The 24,747-nt window shown below is 38.1% G+C and overlaps 1 protein-coding gene across 1 annotated transcript; it reads left to right on the top strand.

The window, feature by feature from the left end:
• The first annotated feature begins 521 nt into the window (after window positions 1–521).
• comp (cartilage oligomeric matrix protein) lies at window positions 522–23,963 on the top strand. The gene is made up of 19 exons (XM_073826261.1): window positions 522–615; window positions 2,863–2,936; window positions 4,592–4,643; window positions 4,741–4,889; window positions 7,451–7,588; window positions 7,678–7,752; window positions 10,448–10,600; window positions 13,710–13,814; window positions 13,905–14,012; window positions 14,269–14,428; window positions 14,507–14,625; window positions 14,731–14,783; window positions 16,953–17,146; window positions 17,359–17,537; window positions 17,615–17,663; window positions 17,749–17,945; window positions 18,033–18,205; window positions 18,313–18,452; window positions 23,846–23,963. The coding sequence occupies exons 1-19, from the start codon at window positions 540–542 to the stop codon at window positions 23,899–23,901; spliced, it is 2,250 nt and encodes a 749-aa protein (XP_073682362.1). The 5' UTR covers window positions 522–539; the 3' UTR covers window positions 23,902–23,963.
• Window positions 23,964–24,747: the final 784 nt, after the last annotated feature.

Raw genomic sequence — 24,747 nt, 5'->3', positions numbered from 1 at the left:
AACATCTTGGATGACAAGGGGCTGAGTAGATTATCTGTAAAGTTTTGTTCTGAAAGTGAACAACTCCTTTAACTTTGCAAAAACATGTGGAAACCTTTAAAGCTCCCCTCAGCGCAAACACAAATATGCTGATCGGGTCAGCTCCTAAATATTTTTTCATAGTCGCACTGTAGCCCTAACTTGTTCGTGTCTCACTGTTGTTTTTTTGTTGTTGCTAATGCTGTTGATTGAGATTCATTCATAGTAGTGGGAACCCTGCTGTAAAACATTAAGCTGAACAGCTGAACTATGAGGTGTAAAAAGCATTAGTATTTTTCCTAAGACTCTCTTGATCATTAGTTTGTGTTATTTATTTATTTGTGTATGTGTGACTCAGATTCAATCCGTTTTTCCTGACTTTTACATGTGAACCTTGGAATGGAATGAAAGGTGTGATCTGTGAAGAAGCAGACTGTAGATGACGTCAGTGAAGTGGTATAAAAGCAGAAGAGACACAGGCACTCAGTCGTCGTCGTCCTCCCTCACTGCAGACACTCAGCATGCTGTGGACTTTCCTGTTCTGCTGCAGCTTTTATCTGCATGCCGCTCTGGTTTCTGCTCAAGGAATATCCAGAGGTGAGTTGATTTATGCAAATTTGTAACACATATATATTTAGGGTTTGCACACTTTTTGACCAATGAACTTCTATTACTTCTCCTGAGGTGACCACAAAATGCATATTGTCATGTCTTACACATATTTAGGACTTTAATATACATCTATAATATAAGACTTCTGTTGAAGTTTATTAACATGTTCAAACGAATAAAGTCTTTGTAGGGAAAGATCTAAAGTGCACTGCAAGATTGTTCCAGAGAGAATATTCATATTTATGTTTTTTTTACACTACCAGTCAAATGTTTTTGAACAGTATGTTTTTTTTAATGAAGTCTCTTCTGCTCACCAAGCCTGCATTTATTTGATCCATAGTACGGCAAAAACAATACAATTTTGAAATATGTTTACTATTTGAAATAACTGTTTTCTATTTTAATATATTTAAATGTATTAATCAAAGCTGAGTTTTCAACATTCTTCAGTCTTCAGTTTCACATGATCCTTCAGAAATCATTCTAATATGCTGATTTGCTTTTCAAGAAGCATTTTCTGTTTGTTTTATGATCAATCTTTAAAACAGTTGAGTGCATTTTTTTTTTCAGGATTCTTTGATGAATAGAAAGATTCAACGATCAGCATTTATCTAAAATGAAAGCTTTTGTAACATTATACACTATACCATTCAAAAGCGTGAAGTCAGTAAAAAAAAAATTGGGGGGGGGGGGATTATAGCAATTAATACTTTTATTTAGCAAAGATGCGTTAAATTGATCAAAAGTGATGATGAAGACGTATAATGTTACAAAAGATTTCTATATTAGATAAATGCTGTTCTTCTGAACTTTCTATTCATCAAAGAAACCTGAAAAAAGTCTACTCAGCTGTTTTCAACATAATAATAATAATAATAAAAAGATTTCTGAAGGATCATGTGACACTAAAGACTGGAGTAATGATGCTGATAATATATCACAGGAATAAATTACTGTTTAAAATAGAAAACAGTTATTTTAAATTGTAAAAATATTTCAAAATTGTACTAGTTTTGCATTACTTTGGATCAAAAAACGGCAGGCTTGGTGAGCAGAAGAGACTTCTTTAAAAACATGGTAGTGTATATATAATGTCCTGTTTGCCCCCCTCATAAATGAACAATGTTATTTTTATTCTAATCAGTTTTACAAAGCTCTTAGAAAGGTTTAAGCTTGATGAGAACCTGTCAAGTGGGCAGATTTAGGTATGTTTAAAAAACATTTAGTACTGCTGAAGAGAACATGTACATTCTATGCAGTTGCAGGATACAGACCAACATTTTAAGTGGCCCACCAGGCAAGATGAGTAACTGATAAGTTGAGCTTATGGAAACCTGGAATGCGTATGGAAACGCTGATGCCGCTAATGGAAAGAGCACACTTCCCTTCTGTTTGTCTGGACTGCCCTCTGGGGAGGGGAGCCTCTGACAGAAGCCCCTCCTAATAAGTTTGTAGCTTATAGGTCTTTTTTTTTAAATTTCAGTTTACCACAATCATCAGTGGAGACAAGCTAAACCCGACCCGTACTCTGAGCCTAACCCCAGCTCTAGAGCTGAGAAAGAAATACTCTCAGGTTGATTTGGTCATTCTAATGTTGCAGCTCCTGTGGCTCATAAAACCAGCTTCATAAATCACAACTGCAACAGTTTATCTGCTGTCATAACAACTTGTTCACCCAGGGGATTAATCAAAGTGAAATATGATATTTGGATTACATGTTATGGTCATGCCTTGACACAGAAAACAGGATCCAACATTAGCCCCTGCCAAAGCTATTTGCTATTCACAAACACACAGCATAAATAGTCGAAGGGAGTGAGCTCTTGGCGAATTACTTTAATACATTTCCTGACTGATATAATGTCAGATGCTGAAAAATCATCCACAGGCCCTGCAGGAAAAGTCATTATATTTTGAGCAGAGCTTTACAAGCATTAATCATGAAACTGTCCTGTTGTTCATATGTAGTTTGCAGTTCTTACAGTCTTAAAGGGAAAGTTCACTCAAGACTTAATATTCACTCTACAGTTACTCCGTCTGCAATGGAAAGATATTTAGCAGATTCTCTGAGGAGTTCCAATAATAACACGAATAATAAAAAGTAACTGTAAAAGCATCATAAAAGTACTCCGTGCTGAACTCCAAGCCATCAGATAGCTGTATTACGAGTTGAGTAAAGTGAACTCAGTATGTTGCTAAATCATCTTTCTAATTGTACATTGTTTACTACAGATGGAGAGATTATTAAACAGATTAAAGGCACAAACCAGGAGCTTGCTGAAATCAAAGAACTACTGAAACAACAGGTAAATCAGTCATTTCCAAACATTCAGTATTTTCTAAAATACTGACAAGGATGTCATTGCATATCCTTAGGTTAAATGACTTTGTATAAAACCTCTGCTATCCAATTATTATTATTATTATTATGAATAACATTCCTGCCCATTAAAGGATTATTTCATTTCCAGAGCAAATATTTACAGATAACTTACACCCCCTTGTCATCCAAGACGTTCATGCCTTTCTTTCTTCAGTCGTAAAGAAATAGTTTTTTGAGGAAAACATTTCATAAATTTTCTCTATTTAGCGCGTATTTCAACGGTGCCTGTGAGTTTGAACTTCCAAAATGCAGCTGCAAAGGACTCTGAACAATCCCAGATGAGAAATAGGGTCTTATCTAGCGAGAAAATCTGTCATTTTCTTAATTAATATTTGTATACTTTTTAATCAAAAATGCTCATTTTGTAGGGGTGTGACGAGACACTTATCTCACGAGACGAGACAAGACAAGACACAAGACTGGGTTCAGAGAACGAGACACGATTTTCAAACTTTTTTAAAGAAATCCTCAATGATGAAATATATAGGGAAAATTTTTATTTTATGTAACTAAAAAACACAAAATGCAAAAAAATGTAGGTGCATTTTGATATGAACTTGTACTTTATGAAATTAAACTTCTATTTTAATGAATTATATGCAGTAATAAACATGTAAATTAAAGCTGAAAAAACATTTCTTTTATAAATTGAGATCACAATTCTGAAAAAAAGGGATTAAAAATCTAAACAAAATTACCATTTACTAGTGCTAAGTCTATATTTGAACAAAATTTTAAAAAACGTTGGCGTCAGTGTCTCGATTAATAAAGACTTGTTTCACTATTGGAATCTCTTGAATATATAATTCAATGACAAATACTTTTTTTAAACGTGCAGTTGTCGCCACCTCCTGGCGGAAGAGGATAAGCATTACAATACATATGTGTTAAGATACTTCCGCTTTGATCGCTACTGTAGACAATAAGTGTTTATACCCAAACTATAAGCTTTTATCTCAACGTATGTTATTTAAATGTCTGTAACAAAGAAATAATGATGATTATGTGGTTAAAAAACTGTTTGTGTTGCTCTTTCTGAATCAGCACTTTGTCTAGCTCTAGTTTTACCTTGACCTTCTTTGCACACTCACTTTGTAAACACTGGGTTGTTACTTTTGTAGCAATGTTGAAGGAGAAAATGAGATGGAAGTTTTTCGACATACCTTAACTGTATTGAACCGGAGTGCACAGAGTACGCATATGCATCGCAGAGCTAGACAAGATAAGCATGTGGTTAAAAAGTGTATAAATACTAATTTATTTAAGAAAATGACTGATTGTTCTGCTAGATAAGACCCTTATTCCTCAGCTTAGAGCCCTTTGAAGCTGCATTTTGGAAGTTCAAACTCGCAGGGACCATTGAAGTCCACTATATGGGGAAAATTAAAATAATGAAATGTTTTTCTCAAAAAGCATAATTTCTTTACGACCGAAGAAAGAAAGACTTGAACATCTTAGATGACAAGGGAGTGAGTAAATTATTTGCACATTTTTGCTCTGGAAGTGAACCTTTAAGGACCTAAACCGCATTTTAGTTCTTATACATTCTTGCATAATAGTAAACTCTTTGTTTTACAGATACAGGAGATTGTTTTCCTGAAGAACACGGTTATGGAGTGTGAAGCCTGTGGTGAGGGATTCTAAGCTTATGATTGCATTAGATTCATAGCTGACAGTGTATCTGCTAAAAGTTCCATATTCTTTCTCTCATGTCTCTGTCTCTGTAGGCATGAGACCAGTGGATCCACAGCCTTCATGTGTTCCCAACCCCTGCCACCCTGGTGTGGAATGCATAATGACACCCAGCGGTGTGAAGTGTGGTCCGTGTCCAGACGGCATGACAGGAAATGGAACTGACTGCATAGATGTTGATGAGGTGAGTAGACTGACTGTCTGAGCTGAATCAGGGTGAATTCCAATGGGAACAAGGCAATAGTGTCTTTTTTAGAAGATGTTTGGAATGCACTTGGCAAAGTGGAAAAGCTGAAAGCTGGGGACACACTACACGACTAGCAGAAACATTCTAAGACTGACCTGAACACACTTAACAACTGTTTCCATCGACTGGAACCGATTTTAGTCTTAAAACCTAATGACTGAGTCACTCCACTACACAACGCACTTAAACTGCAGCGTCTACCTGCGCTCCCTCAACCGCACCAAAACACAACACTGCAGACAACAACAGTACTATTATTTGAAATCTGTTTTACCAATTGAAACATTAATGTTTTTTTTTAATCAGGCCCGGTTCTGTGTGGGTGCTAATCACCCTCAAACGAAATTGATAGCACCCTCAATAATGGTGTTCCTAATAAATGTCACGAATATGTTTTGATTATGCTTCTTTTTCTTTTTGGAATTATTAGACGCATTTCATAATATCTTTTCAAATGCCTAGGTCTGTTTAATTTCCTTAATTCTAACATTTCTAGCACTATTTTAAATGTTTATTCAAGCAATAATATATAAATTATCTCATGTATGCGAATTGGTTCCAAGTAAAGTGGTATTTTTTCTTCTTTCTGAATTTATATGAAAACTTTGTTTTGAAGTGTAAGCTATATTTGTTATGTTTGTATATTTATTATTGAGAAAATTAATTAACCTAGCCTATTAAGTTGATTTAATATTCTTGATAATACATTTTTAGAAGTTAAATGGTAAGGAAAAAAGGAATTAACCTGTCGTTTATATATATTTAGGGCTGTAGGCTAATCTTTTTCTTAACTTTTATTACACTGCAGATCGAAATAAAATAATTCTTGATCATCTTTAAAATGGGAGAATCACTGACATAATTTAGAGTACTTTGAAAACGAAACTATCTAAATCTGTATAGCAGTTATGAATTTGGTTATGAATTAAAAGAAAGACGAAATAAATCACAACAAGAACAATCTGTATTTTTCTTGTAATCAAGAACATTTATTTTGACAAAATGACCAAATTAATGCGAAATGATGTGTGACAGTGAACGCATCTCCACTGCATTGCTGCATATAATCGCTGGTGTCAGTCGCAAATATTAAACATGTTTAAAAAAATCTTTGTGAAAACGACTGGCAACGACTGTTTTTTGAATTCTAAGATTTAAATCTTTAGACACCACACACAATGCAATTTTTTGAACGGCTGCAAACAGCGACTAAGCCCGTCTGGAACAGACTGTGTCCAACTTGGCACGATCCTTGATCAAGACCAAATTCCATTTATAATTGGCATGAAAATCATGTAGTGTGTTCTCAGCTTAACATAATCAAAGACTTAGATATACTGTACCAAGACTGCACTCATATTACTACTAATGGGAGAAAGTGCAATGCGCAACTAGTGGAATAAGTCCTTCTTTTAAAGGAGATCTATCATGCCCCTTTTTACAAGATGCAATATAAGTCACAGGTGTCCACAGAATGTGTCTTAAGTTACAGCTCAAAATACCTCACAGATCATTTATTGTATCATTTTGAAAATGCCTATTTTGAGTAGAAGCAGAAACACCCTGTTTTAGTGCATGTCTCTTTAAATGCAAAAGAGCTGCGGCTCCCTGCCCCCTTTTTCAGAGCAGGGCTGTGCCTTTACAGCTCATACCTCAGATACTCTGCCAAAAACATCTGTTTGGTTTTGATTATTATGTCTATCGCATTGAAATCATGTCCTTTTAACCATATTAGTTTAAACTTCTGATACAATTTAGGCTGTCACTAAACTGAGTACTAAGTTCTCTTTCATGGCCTATTGCGCTTAAACTGTCAAATACACACAAGTTTATATTACAAACACAAGAGTTGCAAAAACAGTCGGTTTTGTCTGTGAAGGTAAACAGCCGGGAAAGAAATTGCATGTTTATAATAGATCTGTGTGTCAGCAGCATAATATACAGTAAATAAATCAATAAATCCACTGCTTTCTTGTCTCTTCTGCGGCTGGGACTCTGGGACACTAAACAGAGTTCTGTCCTCGTCTGTGCAACCAACGACAGAACAGTTAGCATGCTCAACTTTGCTGCCGTAATATGGCCGCTGCTTCCATTTTACAGCAGCAAACTTCCTTGACTATTACGCTGGAATGGGAGTGCAGTTCCTAATCTTATCGGCCTAGAAAATCACATCTTTACATTTTCCGCCGGTCTTAGTACACAGTATAACTACAGAAGAGTCAAGTTTTAAATAGGACAAATATCGAAACTCGTTGGTCATTTTTGAGCGCGATGCTATCGGTCTAATAGGATTCAATGATCTATGCTAAGCTATGCTAAAAGTGATATCGCCAGAACAGGAGAACGGCTGAATGGATTTCAAAACGGTAAAACTCAACTTATTAACTCGGGGGGAGTTGGAGAATGAGCCTATTTCTAAAAAAGTGGAGTGTTCCTTTAATTCATACTTCACCACTGACTAAGATTTTTGTTCTCTACTGTTTCTTTGTTGTGTACAGTGTGCTGCAATGCCATGTCACATGGGGGTGAGATGCATTAACACATCACCTGGTTTTCGCTGTGGCCCCTGTCCTGCTGGATACATGGGCCCCCAGGTGCAGGGTGTGGGACTCGCCTATGCATCTGCAAATAAACAGGTAGAATTTTTCTATGAGAATCTTTTAATTCAAATGCAGGCAATCAGTGGATAAAATGTTTGAAATGAAATGTACATTCCTACATGCAGGTGTGCACAGACATTAATGAATGTGAGAACTCAAATGGAGGCTGCGTGGAGAATTCCAACTGCATCAACACACCAGTGAGTGACGCATGATGTTCTGTTTGACCGGTCTTTTATGCTTCACAAAAATATTCTGTCCTGATACACGGTAAAAAAGGACTTCTGCCAGTAATTACCTCAAGGAGCTATTTCTCTACCTGATCTGACCCTAAAAATCACTTTCATAACTGAATGAGGTGAGATTGGTTTAGTCATATCAAAGAATATTTGACTTGAATAGAACTGTTTAGTTTAGATGTAAATCGGCACCCAATAGTTGATTGGCAGAACTATCGGTTATCGGCAAAAATCGATGACGATTGTTTTTTCTGGGTTGGGTCCATTGCTAGAGCGGCTGAGAAGGTCATCATCAGTGTTGGGGAAAGTTACTTTTAAAAGTAATGCATTACAATATTGAGTTGTAAAAAAAGTTAAAAAAGTAATGCAGTGTGAACTAACATGAATAAACAATGAACAACTGTATTTCCGTTAACTAATGTTAATAAAGATTAGTAAATACAGTAACAAATGCATTGCTCATGGTTAGGTCATGTTAGTTAATATATTAACTAATGTTTAACTAATGAACCTTATTTTAAAGTGTTACCCAAAAATCTACAAATTTCATGGAATTCAGTGCTATAGAGTAAATTCCGTTTTTATGAGTGGACTCCTGTTCATGTTTTCACCATAGATTGTAAAAAATAGCTTTTCACGGAGGAGAAATTGTAGATGCATGACCATGTAGAGACAGAAATTACATGCCGTTTTTAGTTTGTTTAACCCTTGTGTGACCTAATGGATGTTTTTGTCCATTTCAGTTTTGTGTACCTGTGTTAATGCCAACTGCATAAATTTTGGCTCAGGTGTTTATTTTTATTAAAATTATATTATTTCACCATCATTTCCTTCAAAAAAATCAATTTTACCCTCCGTACAAAAAATACTCACACTCAGGACCTTAAGGACACAAATATCAACATTAAAACCCATTGAAACCTGGGGCTATTTGACTATAAAATGATGCAATATTTGCTAATAGGCATTCATTCTATTTACACGGCTTCAAATTTGAAATTTTTTACTAAATTATGCCATTTTTTCAATTAATGTTGTTCTTCACTGACACGCCCAAAAATCTAATAAGCAAAGAAAAAAAATCTGCTCAGCATTTAGAATATGGAAATCACTATTTAAAAAAAAAAAACAAAACAAAACAAAAACACCTGTGGCATTATGCAAACAAACCAGCATTTAAAGGGTTACAATTCTGAAAATTAATGAATGTTTGATGATATCTATAAATAGATCAGGTGCTGGTTAACAAAATCGCCATCAATGAAAGTGAAAAAAAATATGAATAAATCATATTTTTATGACCGTTTTTGGACATGGACATTTTTGTCCATTTTGCACCTATGTGTTACTTTTTTTTGAACGCACAAGGGTTAATAAAAGAACAAGGTTCTATAGGAAAAGGAAACCTTAAATGGATTATATTGTGATCTGGTGCTATTTAGAAAATACAATTAAAATTAAATGAAATAAAATTAACTTTTAACCCCTAATATAATGGCAGGGAAAACACTGAATTACTAATTGATTATTTGTTGACTAGACTACAAATGTTCTAGAATAGAAGCAGTTAAACTGTGAAAGCAAACAATATTAGGCTACTATATGTATGTAATTTCAATATTGTGGCCTTTGTGTAGATATTTAAAGATGGCCATCTTTAGCTTTACAATATGAGTCCATTTGTAACATTAAGATTGATAAAAGCTGTAGAATAGAAGTATTATTCCTTGTTGGAGTGTGTTCATTTGTTTTAAAAAAGTTGCTTTTGTTAACAATAATGAACTCCGAAGCAAGTGTTATGATCAATGTAATTAATATTAATATTTTATTTATTCACAAAATATGGTTTAATAGGCTACTTTTTATTTAAATAGTAGAGCAGTGTTTATTTTCCATTCAGTAGCCATTTAAAAAAATACCGGTCGATTTAATCGGTATCGGCCAGTGTGGTCCAGCCAAGTTATTAGTATTAGTAAAATTCAATATTGGTCGACCTCTAACCACATGCATAAGAAGAATAAGTTTAGGTGATGTAATCGTTTTTACAGTGATGGGTCACAGACAAAAAACATCAATGATAAATGCAAAATAATCAAATTATCAAAATAATCATGCATTTATGATAGCAAAATCAAAAGGCTAACACAGCGCCAAACATAACATGCAGAAAAAACAATGCTCAGGTTGTACTAGTTGGTAAAGTGTTCCGAGAAAATACTCCCCACACACCATTACACCACCATCAGCAACCTGAACCATTGATACAAAGCAGGATAGATCCAGACTTTCATGTTGCCAAATTCTGACCCTACCATAAAAACAGAAATCGAGACTTATCAGACCTGGGAACTTTTTTCCAATCTTCTATTGTTCAATTTTGGCGAGCCCGTGCAAATTGTAGACTTCTTTTCCCATTCTGCTCGGTTTGAACTTCACATTTTACAATTTCACACTTCACAATTTACATCAAAATTAGGCAGATGCTACATGGAAAGGTTGCATTGCATGCTCTTATACTTAAAACTGTGAACATAGCTGTGCAAAAAATGACCCAGATTGCATGAAACACTGGTTACAGAATTGCAATTGTGCTGGGTTAAGACAACACAAAGGAAAAAGTTGGTTGAATCATGATTCTTTCCGTTCTCTATGGCAGGGCTCTTTTCGCTGTGGCCACTGCAAGTCTGGTTTTGTTGGGGATCAGGTGAAAGGTTGCAAACCTGAGCGGGCCTGTGGTAATGGTCAGCCCAATCCTTGCCATGCCAGCGCAGAATGCATTGTTCACCGTGATGGACAGATTGAATGTGCAGTAAGTCAATGATCATATTTCACACATAAAACACCTGGTCTACAGTGCCTTGCAAAAGTATTCATACCCCTTCATTTTTTTCATGTTTTGTTATATTGCAGCCTTGTGTTAAACTACTTTAAATTACTTTTTTTTCCACATCAATCTACATCTCATGCACCATAATGACAAAGCACAACACAGGTTTGTAACAACTTTGCACATTTATTAGAAATAAAAAATTGAAAAGATCACGTTGCATAAGTATTCATAACCTTTTCTGGGACACTCGAAATTTAGCTCAGGAGCATTCATATTGCTTCTAAATGTTACTACACTTCGAGTGGAGTTAAACTGTGGCAAATTCATTTGAATGAGTCTGATTTAGAAAGGCACACACCTCTCAGAAAAGGTCGAACAGCTGAAAATGCATATCAGAGCAAAAACCAAGTCCTGAGGTCAAGATAACTGCCTGTAGAGCTCAGTCACAGACTTGTGTTGAGGCAATGATCAAAGTTCAGAAAAAAATCTGCTACATTGAAGGTTGACAGAAGCATGTAGCCTACATTATCCATAATAGAAGACGATTGGAACAGCTAGGACTCTAGAAAATGTCTGCCAGGCCACATCCAAGCTGACAGAGCTTGAGAGGTGAAAAGGTGAGGCAAAGAATCAGGGCTCTAGACTAACTTTTTGCACTGGTTGCACTGGTGCGCCTAACTTTTTTTCTTAGGTGCACCAGCACAAAAGTTAGGTGCACCCAAATTTTCAACCGCATCACATTCAACACCGCAGTTTTACAAGTTCACTTTTTTTTTACTTTTATTTTTTTATTTTTTTTTAATCCCTGTCCATATAGGCAATATTGACTTGTAAATGATTAACTAACAATCTGGTCAATATAAAGTTCTTTATTTGAAGCATATTTTTTCCCCCAGTACTTTACCCTACTTTGTGTAATAACGAAAACATTTCAGTGAAAAAATAAGGACAAAACTCTCTATTTTAACATTTTGAACAATAGGGCTCTACAATTGTTTTTTTATTTTTTTTTATTTTTTTTTTATTCTTGTTTTAATTTTTCTCATAATCAAATGAAAGCATAAACATGTATTTATTTTTAATCAAATGAAAAATAAACCTTTTTAATTTTTGGCAAACATATATATGATTTATAAATAGGAATATATAAGCACCTACATTATACTGTACAAAAGTAATACAGGACTAATATTGTTCTGTCTCATGTTAAACTGTACTCTTATTTTGACAGGTTGCCTTGAAGTTTCTGTGTGTACAGTATGATATGATGCTTTCTCAAATGAAACGGTAAAAGTGACACAGTAGGTTTGGAGATTGAGTTTATCTGTTCATGTGAGATGCAAATGCCAAAAATTAGCGGGAGCGTCACGCCTGCTTCAGTAGCCTATACACGTGTAGTTAAAAAAAACATACACGTCTCCACCATTAATACATAGAGGCAAACGGAACATGCAGGATTCATTTTAAACGGTCTTTTTGCCTTTCAGTTTTCATAGACACTAGTCCATATTGCGATTTGAATTAAGTGACAGACCAACTTTTGATTTATCATTCCAGAAATCAACGTATTACGTGGCATTCCGCGCCATAGTAAATTCGGTTTTTATGAATGGAGTCCGCGATCCAGTCCGTGTTTTTGCGGAGGAGGCGTTGTAAACGCTTGACAATATCTGGACCATGGACAATCAGAGGGGGGGCGGGACCCGTCCTTTATCTCTGATTGGTTTAGACCACGCTATGGGTCTAATGTGTGTCTGTTGTTGAGCAACAGGGAGACTTTAAAGGAGAACTCCGGTGTGATATTGACCTAAAGTGTATTGAATCATGATACCGAGTGTAAACGTACCTTGCATATCTCATCTCGTCTTGTCCACTGCTGTCCGAAATCTGGGGTCAGTTATCCGATGCTCACAACAGCTTGTCAATGAGATCAATGGGGCATCGAAGCAGTCATGTAAATAAATCACTGTTTTACGCCATTTACGAGACACAAAGTAGCGCCACACTTCATCGGTAGACTTCCAAGGGCCCTGACATTTAAAACGCGACATTGAAAACTCATAAAAAGCACCGGTAGTTTATTTACGAGAAGATTTATACAGACAGTAACGGCAAGAAGTTTAGCGGCCGTCGCCATCTTGAATGTAGTCACGTTAAGTCGAGTGACGAGCACGAAGGAACGTATCAGGTTTTCAACCTATCAGGTTGTAGTTTCCTTCGTGCTCGACATTCGACTTAACGTGACTACATTCAAGATGGCGGCGATCGCTAAACTCCTTGAAGTTACTGTCTGTATAAATCTTCTCGTAAATAAACTACCGGTGCTTTTTATGAGTTTTCAATGTCGCGTTTTAAATGTCAGGGCCCTTGGAAGTCTACCAATGAAGTGTGGCGCTACTTTGTGCCTCGTAAATGGCGTAAAACAGTGATTTATTTACATGACTGCTTCGATGCCCCATTGATCTCATTGACAAGCTGTTGTGAGCATCGGCTAACTGACCCCAGATTTCGGACAGCAGTGGACAAGACGAGATGAGATATGCAAGGTACGTTTACACTCGGTATCATGATTCAATACACTTTAGGTCAATATCACACCGGAGTTCTCCTTTAAGAGTGACGGAGTTTCGTTTTTTTCCACCTCGAATGGCTGGTCGCACCGGTGCAACCTTTGATTTTTTTTAGTCGCACCATTGAGAAATTAGGTCGCACATGAGACCAAATTGGTCGCACTCTAGAGCCCTGAGAATGGCAGATAATTGCCAAATGCAGATGTGCAAAGCTTGTCACATCATACCCAAAAAGACTTGAGGCTGTAAAGGTGCTTCAACTATGTACTGAGTTAAGGGTATGAATACTTATGCAATGAACTTATTTCAGTGTTTTATTTTCAATACATTTGTAAAATTTGCAAATCTGGTTTTTGCTTTGTCATTATTATTGTGTATGGAGTGTAAATTGATGTGGGGAAAAACTAATTTAAAGCAGTTTAACATAATGCTGCAACAAAACAAAATGTGAAAAAAAATGAAGGGGTATGAATACTTTCGCAAGGCACTGTACAACTAACTGCTATAATCTAATTTAGTGTGGAGTTGGATGGGCTGGGAATGGATACTTATGTGGAACGGACACTGATATTGATGGCTTCCCTGATGAAAAGTTGGAATGCGTGGAAAGAAACTGTGCAAAGGTAAAAAAAGAAAAACGTATTGCACTAAGCATTAAGTAAAAACTTAATAAAGATAAAGAAGTGGTGAGATCTCAATAAAATGTTTTTTAGGACAATTGCCTCACCGTTCCAAACTCTGGCCAAGAGGATGCAGACAGGGATAACATCGGCGATGCATGTGATGATGATGCAGATGGAGACGGGATCCTAAACACAGAGGTCGGAGGTCAACACACCACCTTAATTAAGATATATGTAATCACAATGCTGTTGTAAAGTGCACATGAAACACTGCTCCTCTCTTGATGCTGCCTTAGAATTTGGCCAAAAGCTATTGTAGAAGGTTTCTGCCTATATTATGTTGGGATTATGGCCAATGCTGTCTGTAGGCAGTGAACGAAGATATGAGGTAATTGAGACTGTAATCTCCAGCTACCACTTCTCATGACTTCCTTACTGTTTACTTCTCGGACAGGATAACTGTGTGCTCGTCCCTAACGTCAATCAGAAGAACATCGATCAGGATGATTATGGAGATGCATGTGATAATTGCCGTCTGGTAAAAAACAATGACCAGAAGGACACAGATAGTGACGGTCAGGGTGATGAATGTGATGATGATATTGATGGAGATGGTAAGGTTTCATATTTTTTCCTTCATTAGGATAATATGAACATTTGCATTGGTTAAACTGAGAAGTGTTGCTTTCCAGGAATCAAAAATGCTAAAGATAATTGCAAAAAGGTGCCAAACCGTGACCAGAAAGATAGAGACGGTGATAATGTTGGTGATGCTTGTGACAGCTGTCCCTACATTCGCAACCCTGATCAGGTCTGATTAACACCCTACACTCTCTAAATCTGAAGGTGATGGAGGTGGAAATTGAGGTATTACAAGTCTCTTCATAACCCATTATTCTCCTCCTTTCTACCACAGATGGATGTGGATAATGACTTGATTGGTGATCCTTGTGATACCAACAAAGATAGGTATTAGATCATTCCAGTTGTTGATTCTCATGAATGTTGTTGATTCAGTTGTTGAATGTTTGATTTAAAGGGATAGTTCACCCAAAAATGAAAATTTGATGTTTATCTGCTTACCACCAGGGCATCCAAGGTGTAGGTGACTTTGTTTCCTCAGTAGAACAAAAAACGAAGATTTTTAACTCAAACCGCTGCAGTCTATTAGTGATTTAATGGCAGTGGATGGGCACCAAACCTTTGAAAGTAAAAAAAAAAACATGCACAGGCAAATCCAAATTACACCCTGCGGCTCGTGACGATACATTAATGTCCTAAGACACGAAACAATCGTTTTTTTGCGAGAAATTGAAAAGTATTTATATCATTTTTTTACCTTTGATATACAGCAATGTCCAACTCAGCTCAGCATCCGGCGCGTTACCCGTGTACACACTCTGGCATAGTAGGGGAAATTGGTGAAAAGTCAACAGACCCGGATGAGTTTGCACAAGTAAACGTAATCTTTTGCAACAATCAGAATAAGCGCAAGTGATAACCGTTTTGAATAGCCGCTATACCCACAATCTCTGTGCACTGTGTAAACAATGAGTGTCGTATACTAGAGATGCGCGGATGGGCTCAATCGTCACCCGAATCCGCAGCTTCAAATAAATGATCCGCCCGCCACCCACCCGCACCTATATTTTTCTCTGATTTAGATAACCGCACCCGACCCGCACCCGATCGTCATATTACACTTATTGTAATTCTTAGTTTTGCATGATGATATGATAAATTGATGGTTCATGTTAACAGCAGATTGATTCAGCTGATCTGCAAATCGCTGCACACTTATACGTTTATCACTCATGATTTTAAGCCAAATCCATGCAGAAAAGAATAACGTTAACTGACATCTGGATGCGACTCTCTGCAATCTCTGACGAAATCGGTCGGGTTTTCTCTCTATTAGAGCCGCTCTGAACTTAGTATTTGAACGCATGCTTGGACTGAAGTTTACAGGGGTTCACCAGTTTAAGAAAGGTCTGAGCATAAAAATCTGCTTCTTTTCATTTTGAAGGTATTGTTTTCATTATAATCTACTGATTCAAATAAGTAATCGATAATAATTATAGCCTACCACTGCGCGCCTAGCCTGACATGCTTTCGCGTAAGAATGAACAGGCAGCATGGACGCATCAGGCAAAATCGTCAAATATATTTCAAAAGAAGCCGGCGCCACGGTCCTGACCACATCACTGTCTTTACTGGGTGTTTTTAGGGAATATTTCAATTTATTAACATGCGATTGAATTAGCTATTCATGTGTTGGACTGTCATGATTTTGGCTAATGCAGGACACTTCTGAATGATGCGCATCAGAGACGTGGGTAAACGCAAAGCGACCAATGCACTACACCGCTGCATTACCGTGCTCAATAGCATTAGCACAGGCATAACTCCCTTCAAACTTTATATGGAATGTCAACGTTTCTGTCACCAAAAACTTAGAACAGGCAAAACACACACACGCACACAAATGAAATCGTCTCTGCCTGATGAAAAACATATTTAAAACACGTTCAAGTTTTAGAAAATGTAGTTAATATTTGCATCATTATTGATTTATCTCATCCACCCGCGACCCACCCGCAAATAATCAGAATGCATTTTTTTATTACCCGACCCACCCGACCCGCGGATTATCCGCAGCGCCCGCGGATATAACCGCCATCCGCGCATCACTATCGTATACACTCGACAGATTGTTTTCGGCGTTTGCATATACTACGCCAGAGCGTGCACACATGCAATGATCCGGATGCTGACACACGCTCGAAACAGTTGTTGGACATGGCTGTATATCAAAGGTAAAAAATTACAAATACCGTTTAGTTTCTCACGAAAACCGACCGTTTCGTGTCTTAGGACATTAATGTATCGTCACGAGCCGCAGGGTGCAATTTGGATTTGTCTGTGCATGTTTTTTTATTTACTTTCAAAGGTTTGGTGCCCATCCACTGCCATTAAATTACTAACATACTGCAGCGGTTTGAGTTAAAAATCTTCGTTTTTGTTCTACTGAGGAAACAAAGTCACCTACACCTTGGATGCCCTGGGGGTAAGCAGATAAACATCAAATTTTCATTTTTGGGTTAACTATCCCTTTAATGCCTTGGTCTCTATCATCAGTGATGGAGATGGGCATCAGGACTCTCGAGACAACTGTCCTGCAGTTATCAACAGCTCCCAGCTAGACACGGACAAGGATGGCATTGGAGATGAATGTGATGATGATGATGACAACGATGGCATTCCCGATCTGCTTCCACCTGGTCCGGACAATTGCCGTCTGGTTCCAAACCCACTGCAGGAGGACTCAGATGGTCAGGCTTTAATGTTTGGAAATCTCACTTTACATCTAACTGTTGATAGGAATGTCATAATTCTGAATAAAATAACATTGATCGACCAGCTTGACCAACAAGCTGGTCTTTTGGTCTGGAAATATATCTTCAGTCACCGTCTGATCTTGTTGACTTGTGATAAATGTCAAATCACAGTCATCTGCATCATATTCTTTACTTTTGATTTGCAGGTGATGGGATTGGCAACGTTTGTGAGAATGACTTTGACAATGACACATATAGTGACATCATTGATGTTTGTCCTGAGAACGCTGAGGTCACACTCACCGACTTCAGAACCTATCAGACTGTGGTTCTGGATCCAGAAGGAGATGCACAGATTGATCCAAACTGGGTGGTGCTCAATCAGGTCTGTCTGCCTCTGAGTGCAATCATCCATGAGGAACAAAATGTTCTTTACCAAGGAATGCTTATCTTTATCAACAGGGAAGAGAGATTGTTCAGACCATGAACAGTGATCCTGGACTGGCTGTAGGTAAAAGACTATGACAAGAAAAACAAAAAGTAGATGTGATCTTGAAAGCTTGTTCCAAGCTTGTTCTCTTCTGTTACTTTAACAGGCTACACGGCATTCAATGGTGTGGACTTTGAAGGGACGTTTCATGTGAATACCGAGACGGATGATGACTACGCAGGCTTTATCTTCGGCTATCAGGACAGCTCGAGCTTCTATGTGGTGATGTGGAAGCAAGTGGAGCAGATTTACTGGCAAGCCAATCCTTTCCGAGCTGTAGCTGAGCCTGGTATCCAACTGAAGGTGTGATCTGGTTTCTTCACTTATAGAATAACAACTTATTTAATTTCTAATATATAATATAGTATTTGTTCTGTATTTTGTTGGTAGGCAGTGAAATCAGACACGGGGCCTGGAGAAAACCTGCGGAATTCACTCTGGCACACAGGTGACTCGACAAACCAGGTGAAACTCTTGTGGAAAGATTCCAGAAATGTTGGCTGGAAAGACAAGACCTCCTACCGCTGGTTCCTGCAGCATAGACCTCAAGAAGGCTACATCAGGTATAATCAGATTTGACAATTATTTATCTGCAAATCATCCTGATATTTGTGTTTGTAATGTTGTCTTATGCATGTTTAGATAAATACTGTGCATACCTTGCATACAGGGTTCGCTTCTATGAAGGTCAGCAGATGGTAGCAGACACAGGAATTATCATCGACACAACCATGAGAGGAGGAAGACTGGGAGTTTTCTGCTTCTCCCAGGAGAACATCATCTGGGCCAATCTGCGCTACAGATGCAACGGTCAGTTCCTTTGATGAAATACTTTTTGCATGCATTAGAAATTGAAACAAGTGTATACCTATTCAAAGAGCTTAGTGTCAGGCCTACAAATTTCCACATAGTTTGAATTCCCAACACTGACAAAGTTCTACACATCAGCTGCTTGCATGTTCATTTATTTATTTTGGCTCCTTTGAAAAGACACTATGTGGACAAAGTATTGGGAGACATAGCCTACCTTTTACAGTGCCTTGCAAAAGTATTCATACTATTATTTTTTTCACATTTTGTTTTGTTGCAGCCTTATGTTAAACTGCTTTAAATTACTTTTTTCCCACATCAATCTACATCTCATACACCGTAATGACAATGCACAAAACAGGTTTGTAACAACTTGATGTGACTTGGCAATGATCTAGGGAAGAGTTCAGAAGAAAATCTGCTGCATTGAAGGTTCACAGAAGCATTATCCATAATGGAAGACGATTGGAACAACTAGGACTCTAGAAAATGTCTGCCAGCCCCCATCCAAGCTGACAGAGCTTGAGAGGTGAAAAGGTGAGGCAAAGAATGGCAGATAATTGCCAAATGCAGATGTGCAAAGCTTGTCACATCAGACCCAAAAAGACTTGAGGCTGTAAAGGTGCTTCAACTATGCACTGAGTTAAGGGTATGAATACTTATGCAATGTACTCATTTCAGTGTTTTATTTTTAATACATTTGTATAATTTGCAAATCTGGTTTTTGCTTTGTCATTATTATGGTGTATGGAGTGTAAATTGATGTGGGGAAAAACTAATTTAAAGCAGTTTAACATAATGCTGCAACAAAACAAAATGTGAAAAAATGAAGGGGTATGAATACTTTTGCAAGGCACTGTAATTATTGAATTCAGGAATTTCAATCAGACTCATTGCCAGAGATGTATAAAATCCAGCACCTAGCTATGCAAACTACGTTTATAAACATTTGTGAAAAATGGGTCATTCTGAAGAGCTCAGTGTATGCCACCTTTGTGATAAGTCAGTTTGTGAAATTTCACCCTTGCTAGATATTCCACGGTCAACTGTAAGTGGTATTATTGGAAAGTAGTGTAGTAGTTTAGGAACAGCAGCAACTCAGCCATGAAGCAAAGACCATGTAAAGTCACAGAGCAGGGTCAACAACTGCAGAGGCACATGTTGCATAAAACTCTGGAACTGTCGAAGTCTGTTCTGTGGAGTGACAAACTATGATTCTCCGTTCAGCAGTCTGATAGGCAAATCTGAGTTCAGGAGAACGTTACGTGCCTGACTGCACTGTGCCAGCTATAAAGTTTGGTGGAGAGGGATAACTTGGTGGCTGCTTTTCAGAAGTTGGGCTAGGCTCCTTGCATCCAGTAAAGGGAAATCTTAATTCTTTAGCATGCCAAGACATTTTGGACAATGCTATAACTTCTATTCCAGCATTACTATTCCCCAGTGCAACCCTATCGAACACCTTCGGGATGAAGTCGAACAGAACCAGGACATCTTGTCCAGCATCCGTGCCTGACTTCACAAATGCTCCACTGGATCAATGTGCAAAAAATCCCACAAAAACACTCCAAAATCTTGTGGAAAGCTGTCCCAGAAGAGTAAAAGTTGTCGTCACTGCAAAGGGGGGGGGGGGGGGGAGACCAGCTATTAATGTATTTATGTCTATGTGTTTAGTATGGAAAACCCTGTTGGTGTAATTGTCAGGTGTCCCAATAGTTCACACTCAGCGCTGTGTAGGGATGACACTATGAAAAACGCCTAATGGGGCAACTAAGCACACTGCATTTGCAGTTGGGGACTTGATGGCAGGCCTGATACCTGTGAGCTCTTTGGTTAAATCTCACTGAGAATTGCAAAAAGGAGAACGTTTTCCTACTGGACACCTCTATATGCCAGTTAGGTTTGTTTGGGGAAGTGGTCAGCTCAGTAGTTGCTAAATCCCGGACTTCTAAGATGCAAATTTGTCACCCTTGAGCATGCCTACGGCTTACGAAGCTTCCACTCCTGTCTTTAGAAGGAGTGAAGAGCCGAGACAGCCCCAACTCGCATGGTTTGGGGAACTCGTGGCCTAAAGCCCTATGTTTCTCCTTGAGATGCAAATGTATTATACCTGCCGCCATGTGCGTTTTGGGATACAAAGTTAGGTTACCAGCAACATCTTCCACTATTGAAGATCGGAGACACTTCAGGCTATCTTCCCCTCTCTTCTCCCTCAAGCTGCTATGCCCCTATGCCAGACCCTCAGGGGCCAGTCTTCATTGCCAGAGGACACCTCTGGCCTTCCTCCGAAACTTTGGACATCTTACCACCTGGCATCGTGGAAGGCTTTCATCAGGTGTGTCTCACTGAGGTGTGTCTCACCCTAGAGGTATCTGTCCAACCGCATGAAGTGACATCGCTCCTCCTAAAGGGAGCAATAGAGGAGGTTCCCCTTTCAGACTTAAATTGTGGCTTTTCAGCAGCTACTTCCTCATTCTAAAGAAGTACGGGGGTCATGCTCCATTTTGCACATGCATCAGCTGAATTTTTCCCTAGACAAAGGGAAATTTAAGTTGCTGTTGTTAAAACTGTCCTTGTGCAGATCTGATCAGGGGACTGGTTTGTTGCCGTGGACCTGAAGGATGCCTATTTCCACATCCAGGTCATTCCACAGCAGAAGGGGTTTTTTAGGTTCGCCTTTGGGGGAAATGGCGTACCAATATTGGGTTCTTCCGCTTGGTCTAGCTTTGGCTTCAAGGACTTTCTTCAAGTGCATGGATGCAGCTCTGGTCCCCTTGAGGCTCCGGTGCATCCCAACAACGTTCCTAGAGGCACCCCAACACCCACATTTTGCATCTCTCCTTTGTCTGACACACCCATTTCAGGTTTTGGAGCAGAGGTCTCAAACTCAATTCCTGGAGGTCCGCAGCTCTGCAGAGTTTAGTTCCAACCAGCTCCAACTCACACCTGCTTGGAGTTTCTAGTAATCCTAAAGACCTTGATTATGTGGATCAGGTGTGTTTGATTAGGGTTGGAGCGAAAATGTGCAGAGCTGTGGCCCTCCAGGAATTGAGTTTGAGACCACTGTCTTGGAGTCTCTACTAATGAGCTGATTATCTAATTCAGGTGTGTTTGATTAAGGAGACATGAAAAACATGCAGTGTTGGGGGGCCTTCAGGAACGTGGTTGGGAATCACTGACTTAGATGACTGGCTCATTTTGGCTCATTCCAGAGAGTAGGTGTGTTGTCACAAGGGTGTCCTTCTCCACCTCTGGTCTTTTGGCATCAAGCTGAACAACACCATCTCAGCAAACCATTTTCTTGGGTGTTCAGCTCGATTCTCTCTCAACAATTCTCTCCTGCTAGAGTTTCCTGTTTCCGTGCATGCTTGGCCTGCTTCAAACTCAGCCATCATGTTGCATACTTCTGGGTCTCATGGCAGCTGCCTCATCCTGTGCTGCCTTTGCTTTACATGAGGCTGTTTCTGTGGTGAATGAAACTCAGGAGTGATCTTTCTTGGCTAGCTTTCCATCGGCTGGGAGTATCTTTGTGTTCTCTGGAGGTGGAAAAAGCCTTTCTTTTTGTTACAAGGGGTCAGGATGGACTAAAGTCATCACAACGGGGACATTTGTGTTTTTATCAAGTTTTATAACCTGGATTTGTATACAGCCCCTGGTTCCCAGGTTCTTTTCACCTTGGTTGTGATTGGGTCTGGTCTGGTTTTTTTTGAAAAAATTAAAATGATAAACAATGAACAGTTCTTTGGCCAAATTTCAATCTATTTATTTTTTAACTATACTAGTACAGTGGCATGCAAAAGTTTTGGACCCCTTGCAGAATCTGTGAAAATGTGAATAATTTTAACAAAATAAGAGATAATTCAAAATGCATGTTGTTATTTTTTTATTTAATACTGTCCTTAGTAAGATATTTTACATAAACGATTGCTGAAATTATTAAAACAAGCCCCTTCAAAAGTTTGGGAACCCTTGTTCTTAATGCTGTTTGTGTATAATCTATGATCAGTTTTTTGTTTGTGAGTCTCTTGTTTGTTCTGAACAGTTAAACTGAGCACTGTTCTTCAGAAAAATCCTGCAGGTCCTGCAGATTTTTCAGTTTTCCAGCTTCTGTTGCATATTTAAACCTATTCCAGCAGTGACTGTATGATTTTGAAATCCATCTTTTCACACTGAGGATGATTGAGGGACTCAAACTCAACTATTAAAAAGGTTCAAACATTCACTGATGCTCCAGAACAGGGGTTTTCAAACCTGTCCTGGAGCCTCCCCTGCCCTGCACATTTTGCTTGTCTCTCTCATCTAATACACCTGATTCAAATCATCAGCTCATTAGTAGAGACTGCAAGACCTGAATTGGGTGTGCCTAATAAGGGAGACATACAAAATGTGCAGGGCAGGGGAGGCTCCAGGACAGGTTTGAAAACCCCTGCTCCAGAAGGAAACATGATGCATTAAGAGTTGGGGGGTGAAAACTTTTAAAAAGGGTCCAAATTTTTCTTATTTTGTTGAAATACTAACAGTTGTCTGAATAATTTTTGGTTGATTGTAATCCATTACATTCCGTTCTATCAAAGTTATCTGACATTAACAAGCTGAATTTGTTTCAGACACAGTTTAAGTTCTTATCATATTTTAATACCATTTTCTAAACTATAGCGAATAAGCTGTGATAATGTGAGAAGAGGTGTCTGGTTTTACTGTGTCTATTTGATCTATGAAGTTAACCAACTAACATTATATATATATTCTTTTAGTTTCTGTACTCAATATTTTACAAATATCAGTATCGAAATCGGCAAGTACCAAAAATAAAAGTATCGGTATCAGGCAAATACTAAAAACAGTAGCATCGGTGGAAAGGGTTCAAATATGCAAAAGGTTCTTGAAAACTTAAGAATCTGGTTATTTTAATAATGTCATCTATTTTTTTTTTATTCTGTGGACTACATGTAAGCATCGTTTATGTAAAATATCTTACTCAGGACAGTACTAAATATAAAATAACATGCATTTTGTATGATCTCTCTTACTTTGTTTAAATTATTCACATTTTCACAGAATCTGCAAGGGGATCCCAAACTTTTGCATGCCACTGTACATATTCCAAGGCATTGTAGCATGCTTCATTATTAATTTCTGTCATAAATTTGGAATAATTTCACAATCCTTCTTCTTTGGGTGGCCTTTCGTTTCATTCCAGATTTATTTTCTTGGAATTTCATAAAGATTTGAAATACAGATTTTAGATCATAGTTTAGCGCAGAATCACCTCATCTGGGCCTGCTCATCCAAGTTATCCAAGTTAAATATGTTACGAGCTTAGAAAATTCACAGTCACGTCTGAGGAGAGAATTAATAAACCAGCTGTATTGTATTTCTTCTTTTTTTGTTTTCAGATACAATCCCTGAGGACTTTGAGACATTCAGAACCCAGCAAATCCAGCTTTTTTAAACCCAAACTCAACATCGTCACTCAAGTTCTTTTTTACAAGATCAATGAATGTGAGTTTTATATTTCTGTCTTGTGTGTCATATTTTTCTACGTTGTGAACATTATTCAACAAGCTCGACTTGGAAATTGATGACACCGCATTAGCACTGAGGTCACAAACGCCAAAATTTAAATATATATATATATATGTATTTTAAAAACACGTACAGAAATACAGGTTACAAAATATAAATGATATAACAAGAAGGCTCTGATATATGCAGCTGAGACATCATGCACATCCATATTTAGCATATTTTTCTGAGAAAGGAAGAGGACCAGCAAAACGACAAAGACGAAAATCAGTTCCTTCTACAATCAGTTACCACAAATAGGAGACAAAGATGACCACACCAGCACAGCGACTATAGAACTGGGCGTCTGGATAGATCCAACCCAATAAAAGCTCTAGACAACCACAAATTATATGTCCTAATATACCGTTAACGCCAATAAAGAGCGTTACAAAATGAGAGATCACAAAGATTTAATGCGCATTCTGTAACCTAACACGCTGACGAGCGCTTTGTCTTTTAATACTTATTAAGCCTGCCTTAAGTGAGATGACAGGAAAGAACTCAAAGGAGATGGCACTTAGTTTATGCTAATGCTATGAAAGGGGAAGGGTTGTTACACTGCTCAGCTCTATCCTATGGGTCTCTAGGGAAATACATCCCATCTAGTCAGCTACGTCCTTATTAGTCTTAATGGTACGGACATGGTAATCATGGTATCTAACTGCTCAGCAGTTCTATTAAGGCTTAAAGGGGAATTTACTCTAAAGGGGGTTTGCTCTCACACAAATAA

Source organism: Garra rufa, chromosome 20, assembly GCF_049309525.1.
Source record: "Garra rufa chromosome 20, GarRuf1.0, whole genome shotgun sequence".
NCBI classification, from domain to species: Eukaryota; Metazoa; Chordata; class Actinopteri; order Cypriniformes; family Cyprinidae; genus Garra; species Garra rufa.
Note: the sequence above shows the minus strand (reverse complement) of the source record. Positions and strands in the feature narration are given on the sequence as shown.

What these genes read in the sequence shown, in the direction of transcription:
- comp (XM_073826261.1), top strand. Translation starts at nt 540, where the DNA reads ATGCTGTGGACTTTCCTGTTCTGCTGCAGCTTTTATCTGCATGCCGCT. An exon ending in ACTGCATAGATGTTGATGAG is followed by an intron (nt 4,890 to 7,450) that starts GTGAGTAGACTG and finishes TGTTGTGTACAG; the next exon opens with TGTGCTGCAATGCCATGTCA. An exon ending in ATGCATCTGCAAATAAACAG is followed by an intron (nt 7,589 to 7,677) that starts GTAGAATTTTTC and finishes TCCTACATGCAG; the next exon opens with GTGTGCACAGACATTAATGA.